The sequence below is a fragment of the Salarias fasciatus genome, chromosome 10 (genome assembly GCF_902148845.1).
Source record: "Salarias fasciatus chromosome 10, fSalaFa1.1, whole genome shotgun sequence".
NCBI lineage: Eukaryota > Metazoa > Chordata > Actinopteri > Blenniiformes > Blenniidae > Salarias > Salarias fasciatus.
Window position 1 is genome coordinate 8041682 of NC_043754.1, and position 10702 is coordinate 8052383.

A 10702-nucleotide genomic window follows, 5' to 3' on the forward strand; every position below is an offset into this window, starting at 1 on the left:
GCATGATCAGGCAGGACATTTTAAGCCAAATAAGCAACATCAAAATCCGACTATTAACCCGGCTAATAAATAAATAAATAAATAAATAAATAAATAAATAAATAAATAAAGCAAGACCATTCGCACCCATACTGTCTTTGATCCGCTAAGTGGGATGGATGTGGATTACGTCTGATGCAGCTCTAGAAGCGTACTGTACAATCTGACGGGCACACTAGCCGCGCTGGAGAAAAAGAAACCGAGCCGTGGTGCACGAATGGGAAACAACTCACTTTTACTATACCGAGCACAAGCACCTCCTGCGCCATTGGTCACAGTGAATACATATCAAAAAGGTCTACGGTATAAAAAAAACACAAAGTATAAAGCAGTTCAATTTACAGTAAAAGCATCTACTGGTTTGTAGGAGAACATTTGCTCTGAATCTGAAAGGCTGAGCCTCCTCCGGGCTTGTTCAGAGATCTGTATCGTGGGAGAAACTGTAACTTGTAATGCTATTATGCGAAATGCTGCTATTTCATTCATCAACAGTCATGTGTATCTTTTACAAAGGCACACAAGGAGCTCACCGTATGTGCAATGTATTAATTCTTTAAACACTGTGGGAATCAATTGGTTCAGGCGACCACTACACTTCAAACTTGTACTCCGCAGCATGAGATCCCTCATTAAGTGACATCTTTTGGTCTGACAGGCAGACGGCAAGCTGTGTTTACGTCTGGGCAGCCCACTGGAACAGTGAGAGACGAGAAGAGGAAGAGGTTACATTTCACTGACTCAGAAGAACGGAGCTCGATACATCCAGAAATATTCGCTGCATTATCGCAGGAGTGCTGCGATCACATTTAGATTCGATGCATATTTTAAATTCAAAGTGCCATCATCTGCCTGATACTTTCCCTGCACCCTGCAAGGATTCAGCACTTTTTTTTTTCTTGTACTAGCAGAGTCAGCACTACAATACTGTAACTATAATTACCACTATGCTCTTCTTCTCATAATCCAATCCTCTTGCCTCATGCAATTATATTCTCTCACTTAGCACCCTAATGAATGGTCTTAATAAGCTCCTTGTTTCTGAGAAATTAAAGTCCTGGGCTTTACAGTAGTGCAACAGCGCTACCTTTGAGGTCAAGAAAAGTTTATTTTTTTTATTATTGGATTTTTTTTTTTCCAGTACACTATCAAAACAACATCATATGCACTAAACTACAAATATGCAACACAAAATGCCCTTGAAGAAGCTCACACAAAGCAGCATTAAAAGTTAATACATAAAATATTTATAAAAACATGAATATTCATAAAACAACACCTTGCCTGGACCTTATACCCCCCTTGTACCCTTGTAAAGATAAATACATTTTGTAATATTCTTTTTTTTTTTCAATAAACAGAGCATTTATCCTTACAAAATATTTATTTCTCAATTTTTTATATGTAATTGTTATCGTTTTAAAGATGATTTTGCACCATGTGCAGTGCCTGAATTACCAGTTTTAGGAAATAAAATGGAAAACCAGTCAAGAGCGAATCCTCCTACAAAGAAAGCTAAATTGAGCCTGTTTTGAAAAAGACAGTTCATTGTGTTTGAATGTTTTGCGAGCTCCCTGCTCTGGCTTCGCTCCAATTTTTGATTACATCTGAGTAAAAAGTAGGTCTGGTGACGCCCCCCCCCCCCTCCCTTCCCCATGTCCCTCGCTCACTCGCTCACCCCTGACAAGAGGAGCCGGGCTGAAAACAGTGTACAGAAGCTTCTTAGCATGATGGGTAATCTCAGTATTGCAGTGTAATTCACGTCTCCCCCAGTCAGATAAGGTGTGAATAACACATCCGATGTTAATGACTTTCCGCTTCTCTGGCCTCATTATCGTTTCTATAGAACTACAATATCTACAATCAAAGAAGAAGAGAAACCATGAATAACTAATTATTTTTACACTTTTCTTTCATTCTTTTTTTTTCTTCTTTTTTTTTTTTTGGTTATTTTCACACATTCTGAACTTGTTGAGCACAACAAACACTGTAAAAAAAGATTTTTTTTAAATCTTAAAGTTACTAATTGATAGTCTCACTTAACAGAAAGACTCATTGTACAATAAAAACGTTTATATAAAAAAAAAGAAAAGAAAAAGAAAATCACCAAGTGCAAAGCCTGAATCAGTGACATAACCGGCTAAAGTTATGTATTTATCAGATTTATGGAAGAAGCTAATTCACCCTGATTCATGTGCGTAGTTATGATTAGGCATGTTTCATACAGCTTGAGAACAGATCATACATGCAGGGGCGGAGGTTCAACGGGGGCACAGCGGGGCACCTCCCCCCTTTTGCAGTCTTATCGGTCACCAGTCGTCCATCTGCTTCTGTCCATCTTAAGTCTTGTTAGGTTATTGTAAGTTATTACATCTGTATTTTTATTTGTCTTCTTGAGTTTTACGAATGTGGGCAGTACCACTGTTCGCCATCGGGGGACGTTGTGAGATCAGATGTGAATATCAAACAGGAAACAGGTGTTTAACTTCATCATAGACGAACAAAACCTTTGACTTTGCCTCTTTCTCAATATTGACATCAGTGCTACTTCCTGTTATTGTTAATGAATTGTTCCAGATGCTGATCTTTGATTTCCAAATGCTTATTGGAATGCATTGGACTCATGGAAGGATAAAAGCACTGATACTTGCACCATTTTTAAGAGCACGCATCTCGTTTTTTGCAAGCATAAATGAGCCTTTGGTAGTTTCAATATCAAACTAGAGTTGAAGTTTCCGCATTTAAAGGTGCCCCGCCTCCCAAGTTGAAGAATTGGTATCTCCCTCAAAGAGTTTTCTGATTCCACCCCTGCTTGCATGATAGCGACTTCAGTATATTGACTACTAGTGATGATTTCTAGAACTACAGCACACAGCATAAACCTTGGAGAAAAAGGCAGAATTTGTCCAATGACAAGTTTGAAAGCATTAAGGAGGGGATGATTCGACTACATGAGGCCTCTTTAGTAATGTCCTGCTATCCTGCTAGAAATACTCTTATTTGTGGCCCAAATGGCTTTGGGACGCATTGTAGAATCATGCAGATTCATGCTTAAAAGAACAAAGGAAGTTCGGAAGCTGAGGTGATCGGCGTCTTGTGTTGTGTGGGCTGGAGGAGCCGAAGAGAAAGCAGAGTTGGAGCAGGGGGACTATGAGGGCGGACAGCTCTTTTACGTCTTCTTTGTGAGTCACCGGGAAGAATCTCAGGCGGAAACTCCCATGAAGAGATGATTATATCATGGCAGTTCTCTTCTGGGCCCCTGCTAAGAGACAAGAGCACATAATTAGCACACTGCAGAAAGTCAGCCACAAAGTAAAGTCAAGAGAAAGTCCTCACTCATGCAACAGTGGATCGTGACTGGTTACTGCCACCATCTTTGACATGTTATTGGACTTTGGGGACATTTCAGTTCAGGGGTAATTCTAGAACTTTTAGATAGGTTGGGTGTATTTTCAAAATCTTGTTGAGATTTCACAATTTTCACCAAATCATCCATAAAAATAGTCAGATTAACAGACAAAACTGAAATCAACAAAAGATTTAGCTACAATAGGGAAGCAAAAGGTCGGACTAAAGGCCCTGTCTCACTGGACTGTGACAATATTTGACTAGTTGGAGATGCAAAAATGCAAATTCGCTTAAAATCGTACTGCTTTCACTTTGGGTATTTTGGTATTTTGCCCAAATCTTTGCAAAAACATCGCATGAAAATTACTAAAGAATTTGCAGACATGCTGCAGAACATTCGCTCAGCATTTACAGCGATAAGTAAAGACATTTGCCAGTTGAAGTTGCACATTTTTTTGTATGCAACTGAGAAATGCCACGCAACAGCTGTGTGACAATTGCACAAGACAACTGAAAATTATTGATAATATAATGAAAGGGTCAGTGTAATAATTTTTTCAAATATGTGGCTGAAGACCAGATTGACGAATGCAAAATAATTTCTCACCCTTTCAGATTCACTTAAACTACAGTTTGAGATGAGTTTGAAATGTATGCAGCAACCATAAGGGCATTTTTCTCAAGAAAAGAGTATCAGTGTTACATATGTGGACAATGATGTTCACTAGGTAAGTTGTGAATTTCTATTCATGTTTACAGACATTTTTGAAACTCCTTCGACAAATTCAATTCTCACTTTGTGGCAGCCCAGTGAGATAGGGTCTGAAGGCATGCACAAGCAGGCATCACAGTGAGCTATTTGGTATTTTGGTGGGCCTTTGGTGTTTCACCTATCAGAACGCTGCTCTTGCCGGGGGAAAAATATAAAAAAAACAGACTCTATATTACATTTCCCACAGCTCGTGTGGAGGGATGCAGAGACAGTTGATGCAATCAGGTCTCAGGTATGTCACTTGCCTGGAACCTATTCAGGACAATTCATCCCTTAATCCCTCCCTTTTTTTTTTCCTCCTGTTTGTGCCATCTCTTTGCCCTGAATTTTCACCGAGCTCACCAGATGTGCACAACACAAATCAGACCAGCAGCAGCCAATTTTAGCCTAATCTCAGCTCTCAGGATAAGCTGATAGGTTTTCTCACTTGACAGACCAGCCAATTTGAATTTCAGTGCTCACAGCGGCGTTCGAATCGGAGCAGGGCGTCGCTTTTGGGAGGGAGTCAGTCTGACCGGGGACAAATGGAAAATATTTGATTCTGCTCTATTTAATCAGGAAGAATATGTCGGCCAAAGGATTACACCAAAGATCTGCACTGGAAACTGTCACAGTTTATCAAACCTTTTTTTTTTTTTTTTTTTCTTCGTTTTAGCCAAACCAAACATGTATACCAAATAGAAAAAAATATAAAATGTCTACACATTTATAGTGGCTCTACAGAGTGTAGTTGGCAACCAGCATACCTCCAGTTGTAGAATGGACTTCCTTTCATTTTGAGTACTTAAGAACAGAAAAAAGAGACAAGTTCAGTGGTACGTGTGAATAATCAGACACTCTCAGACTGACACAGACACTCACACCACAAGCCAGCGTGCGCCTCTCACTCTCCATCTGCACCTGCGCATTCTACATATTCATGTTGTTTAATCTGTCGGTGGGCCGCTTGGTACAGTTTACTCTGCAGTTCCAGCTCCGCGAAAACAAACAACATCTGGATCATTTGCAGCACTTATACACTGCTAGCGGTCTCCCGCGTGCCAGAGTGCTGCTGGAGCTTCCGCGAGGCGTCTCGCTCGGTGCAGCGATTTCTCCTGTCCTTGAAGAGAACCCTTCCACGTCTCGGCTTCTTTGTAGTACTCCCCCCCCCCCTCTCACGCCTATTAGTTATACTATGATGGTGTGTTCTGCATCTGCAATACATGACCTACATACTGCACAAGACATCAAAAAGTGGCACATTTTTAGGGTGGTGATGATGTGTGCTTGTTTGCCCTAATTATGCAATAAAAGTGCAGATATTTTGTACGGCATTAAGCACATAATTAAAATCAGCAACACTGGGCTGACTCCTTTCCTTCTATTCTGCTTCAACTGGTCCTTGAAAACAGACACAATTAAATTTTTTTCTATTCTGTGTGTGCAGCACAATGTGAATGAAAGGGATTGCAGTCACGATGCAGCAAAAACACTCAATGAAACTTCAGTCCCATTCTTGTTTTTCATTTGTATCACATTTCAGTCTCACCCCCAGAGTGAGATCAGCTGGCGAACACATTCCCCCCTTCTCCAAACCTCAGACTCTCTTTAACACAGACACAAACTAAATAATAAAGAACGCCTGGATTTTTCAGTCAGTGGTGTCAGCCCGATGCATGTCAAAGCACGCGTGAGAGCCACAGTGGCGGAAGGAGAGCTAAGAATATACCAAGTTCAAGTCCTGCATTTAAAATCCCACTTAAATAAAAGAAGAGTGGTATTATTAGCAAAACACACTTAAAGTATTAAGTGTGAAAGTACTTGTGCTTCATCATAACATGGTCCCTGGGTCTGAGGTTATCGAGGGATCACCAATATAGTGTTTTTGGATTTTAAAGGTAGAATTTGTAAAAACAACACATTCTGAATTAAATCCTGCTATATGTTAAGAACTTGATGGGATTAATCTTCAATGGCTTCATAAAGTCATCATTAAAGAAGTAGATATAATTCGTAGTTGTCAAAAAATCTGATGCTTTTCAGTTAATACAGGAAGAATGCAAATACTCCAGTGGACTAAGACATTTTCACTGTGATATTTCAGTCATTTTTATAGAAAACTTAAATGACTTTTTAGAAGTTCGTAGTCTGGATTGTGCACACAGAGCACAAGTTACATGTCTTCAGGTATGAGACTGAATTATTTCAAGTGTACCAAAGATGTCTTTCTGATAAAGCTCATTCATGGAACATTTTCTAGAAACAAAATATTGAACGAAGAAAAACTGAAATCCAGTAATGACATATTATTTTGAACTTGTAGGTATTAATACTAGAATTACATGTTGCAAAAATTTTGAAAAGTTAACAAATAATAGTAATAGTAAATCAGCTCCATGAATAGTTTGCACCTGTTTGTTTATCTTGTAGAACATTTCTGCCACCATTTCAACATACCTCCAGTGTTGACGCTCTGGAGTCTGTGGTCTCGCTCGGCCCTATACTCCTGGGTATACTGGATACAAAATACCCAGCGCCTTTGGGAATGATGGGCTGTCTCACGACCACTTTGCCCTTCCTGGTCTCTGCGAGGAACAAGCTGTACCAGTAGGCATCGCTGGAGATCAGGGTGGAGTCTGCGATGGTGGAGCTTCTCTGGCTTATCACGCTGTTTCTGCTGATCACGCTGTTCCTGTTAGCCGGCGGGATCTTGAGGGCCTTTGGCTTCGGCTTCTGACACTTGAGGACGATTATAACCAAGATGGTTATCAGGAGGAGGAAGGACACGGCTCCTAAACCGATCACGAGGTACAGGTTCAGGTCTGAGAAGACGTCATACTCTAGCGGTAACTCGGTCGTCTCTGAAAAGGACACGGCGTGCTCCACCGTCGATATCTTGACGGTGACAGTGGCAGAGAGAGCGGGGTCGCCGTTGTCTTTGGCGACGATGACCAGCCTCTGTTGTCTCGGGTCTCTGTAGCTGAACATCCTTGTTGTCCGGATCTCTCCGTTGTATTGATCCAGGCTGAAGAGGGAAGCGTCGGTGATCTGCAGGAGCTGATATGTGACTCTGGCGTTCTGCTCAGAGTCGGCGTCGATAGCGATGACCTTCGCCACCAGGTGGCCCTTCTCCGTCGACCTCGGTATCACCTCCTCCACCACGGAGCCCTGCGCTCGCCAAGGCGACACGATGAGAGGAGTGTTGTCGTTTTGGTCCTGAATGACGATGTGAACAGTCACGTTGCTGCTCAGCGGGGGAACGCCGGAGTCTCTGGCTTCGATGTGAAAGAGGAACTCCCTCTCTCGCTCATAATCAAAGGTCTTCAGAGCGTAGAGATCGCCGTTTTCTGGATTGATGGAGAAAAGCATCGACATCGACGTGTTCACAATCTCTTTCTCCATTATGAAATAAACCAAGTACTGGTTTTCATTGAGATCGGGGTCAAATGCACTTAACGACGTCAGCAACGCGCCCGGTAGATTGTTCTCCATGACGTGGATTGTGTAGAAGGACTGGGAGAACGTGGGCGCGTTGTCGTTGACGTCCAGGATCTCCAAGGTGATGGTCTCGTTTTCAGACAGCGGTGGTGAGCCTTTATCTGTCACTCTCAGTATGATCTCGTATTTGCTGATCATCTCCCGGTCCAGCGGTCTCGACACCAGCAGTTCAAAGTAGCCTTCTGAGGATTTGTTGAGGGTGAAGGGTAAGATGGCTTGCTGGTTCAAAGAGAGCTCCACTTCCCCGTTGGGTCCGGAGTCCCTGTCGCTGACGCTGACCACAGCGATCAGCGTCCCCACGGAGACGTCCTCACTCAGAGAGCTCTTCACAGACTTGATGGTCACCTCTGGGTAGTTATCATTCAGATCTGTGATGAACACCATGACTTTGCATTGCCCCGACAGGGAGTTTGCGCCTCTGTCCTGAGCCTGTATGAACATCTCAAAACTTTGAATATCCTCATAATCGATCACCCCTTTCACCTTGATCTCCCCCGTGTTTGCATCGAGCGAGAACAGCTCCTGCGTCTTCTCTGAAGTGTAAAGCGTGTATGAGTAAACTAACTGGGCGTTTGTGCCCTCATCCAAGTCTGTTGCGTTTAAGGTCAGAACCACTGTGCCTACCGCTGAGTTCTCCGAGACATTGACTGCAAACGCCGGCTGACTGAACTTGGGGGCGTTGTCATTGATATCCAAGACATTAATAATGATGCTGGCTGTTCCGGAGCGGGGAGGCACCCCTCCATCCACAGCGGTCAGAATCAAATTATGAACCGCCTGCGTTTCTCGGTCCAAATTACCGCTGAGCACCAAATCGACATATTTGGAGCCGTCGCTGCCCGTCTGTATGTCGATGTTGAAGTATTTGCTCTCGCTCAGATAGTAGGTTTTGATTGAATTCGCCCCCACATCCGCATCCACGGCGTTTGTCAATGAGAATCTCTCACCGGGAGGGGTTGCCTCCGAAATGTCCAAGTGCATTGTCTTCCGGCGAAACACGGGCGCGTTGTCGTTGATGTCCATGATCTCCAGCTCGATGTTGAAAATGCGAACCGGGTTCGAAAGTATGACATCCATTTTCAGAAAGCACGAGGTGGTTTTAGTCATGCATATGCTCTCCCGGTCCATCTTCTCCCGGATCAGCAGCTCCCCCGTGTCTTTGTTGATGTCTAGGTAATTTTTGCTGTGAATGACATCGAGCTTCGCGTTGCGCTCCTCCAAGCTGCGGACGTCCAGACCCAGATCCGTGGCCAGGTTGGCAACAAAGGAGCCCTCTTCCATCTCCTCCGGTATGGAGTAGCGAGTGATGGAGAGCGCAAATCCCCACAGTGCCATGAATGAAAAAGCAGCCACGATTAATCGTGTCCGTAAATATGCAGCGATCAGCGCCATTGTTAAGCCTCTCTCCTTTCCCTGTCTAGAAATGAAACAAATCCGCCCTTACGATCTGGTAGTGCTGGTGCCGGGGAGCGCCGGTGTCATTCTTGCCTCCACGAGTTGTAGCTGCAGCAGTAGGCCATTCACACACACACACACACACGCCACAGTAACACACACTGCCGTTACGCACGGCTCTGTACCGCTGGAGGAGCGGGGCGCGCAAAGCGAGGCTCCAGCAGGGGCGGAACGCACATCTGGACAGGCCGACTGACTGAGGGGGGCCCACAACTGAAATGAAAGACCATTCACAGGGAAAGTGAAATGTGTGTGTGCTGTTTTCTTTTTAATATGACATTTTTCCAAACTGTATGCATGTTATTTTGTGATTTGACATACTTATAATAAATAACACACCGGAGAGGTGATGTGGATGTTGTGCACACAGCATTTGATAGCTTAATATTTTGGAGCATCTGGATTATTATGCATTTATTTTAAATTATATATATTGGAAAATGCATCTGCTTCAAAACTGTCAGAGGGATTTTTTTTTTAACAATTGTTATTATCATATTTGATCCTGATTTAAGATTACTTTCAGCCATCATGTAATAATCGAAGTTACTTTGACAAGAATTTCACCTCTCTAAAAATAATGATCACAGTTTTTATTTGCAATTCCTCAGACTTTAATGTATTATGCATTCACAGCACTTGCAGGCTGAAGTTTAGGGATGCAACTCTCTAAAACAGTCTTTCAAAACTGTGAAGCGTGAAGATTTGACAAACATCATGCACGCTTCCTCATAATCTTTTCAGTTACTTCAGCTTCTTTCGACTCCAACAGCATTTAAAAATATATATTTTAGATGAATATTGCAACTTTTTCCACATATTTGAATTTATTAAGAGAAACAACCACATTGTAGAGTTTTTTTTAAATCCTGCACTTGTGCACATGTAAAGTATTGTCTAAATTATTGTCTTTTTAATCATTGAAATGGGGCCAATTCATGTGATTTGCATGTTGGAGGATGGAGCTGGCAGACAGGGGAAGAGAGATCTCAGAAGATTCTGGAACAAAAAAGTAGGCAGGGGGTGGCGAGGCAGATGATTCACTGTGGCAGAGGCGATGAAGCTGAGAAACAAACTAACAAAAATTCTTCTGAAAAGACTTTAAAACTCAAGATACATCAACATCTGTGTGTGAGAGTAGTTATTTTGACAATATAAAAAGACAAAATGTTTCTTCTGCAGTGCACTGAAAGGAAACAGCACTCCTTAGTTCTCTCTGTGAGTATTTTCTTTTAAAAATCAAACTTTACATGTCGATAAAAATAAAGTTTTTTCTTCCTCTGCGTTGGCCTAGTTCCAGCATAGGTCTTCTAATTAGAGTGGATTTTTTTCTTCTTTTTTCCGGGTTGTGATGTTTCTCCTTGTACTCTGAATTATCCTCTACATTCATGCAGCTGAATGGGAAACGAGGCTATTATTAAAGATCCTTTATTGTTTTCTGTTAATTCAGGTTTTAAGAAGGGTCTTTTTGCGCCATCAAGTGATTGAACCGAGAATTACAGGAAGCTGCCTCAGAATACTGAAAACACACTCTCATCAAGACATTTCTTATACTTTTGAAAAGTGAAAAGTTTTAGAGGACTTTGTTCCGATTGTACATTGATCCACATACAG

At 42.3% G+C, this 10702-nt stretch overlaps 1 protein-coding gene across 4 annotated transcripts; it reads right to left on the reverse strand.

The window, feature by feature from the left end:
* Positions 1-927: 927 nt before the first annotated feature.
* Positions 928-9209, reverse strand: LOC115395155 (protocadherin alpha-C2-like). Of its 4 annotated transcripts, none has more exons than XM_030100558.1 (3): positions 6593-9209; positions 4903-4939; positions 928-3295 (listed from the first exon to the last, which is right to left on the reverse strand). In XM_030100558.1, the coding sequence occupies exons 1-2, from the start codon at positions 9023-9025 to the stop codon at positions 4928-4930; spliced, it is 2445 nt and encodes an 814-aa protein (XP_029956418.1). In that variant the 5' UTR covers positions 9026-9209; the 3' UTR covers positions 928-3295; positions 4903-4927. The 4 variants fall into 4 exon arrangements, with proteins under 4 accessions (XP_029956418.1, XP_029956417.1, XP_029956416.1 ...); XM_030100557.1 differs by having other exon boundaries at positions 928-3298; XM_030100556.1 differs by lacking the exon at positions 4903-4939.
* Positions 9210-10702: the final 1493 nt, after the last annotated feature.

Excerpts from the sequence above, each read along its gene's own strand:
- LOC115395155 (XM_030100555.1), bottom strand. The coding sequence starts at position 9,025 with ATGGCGCTGATCGCTGCATATTTACGGACACGATTAATCGTGGCTGCT. Across the intron at positions 3,299-6,592 it reads CCAGAGCGTCAACACTGGAG|CAGGGGCCCAGAAGAGAACT; the intron begins GTATGTTGAAAT and ends CTTGTCTCTTAG.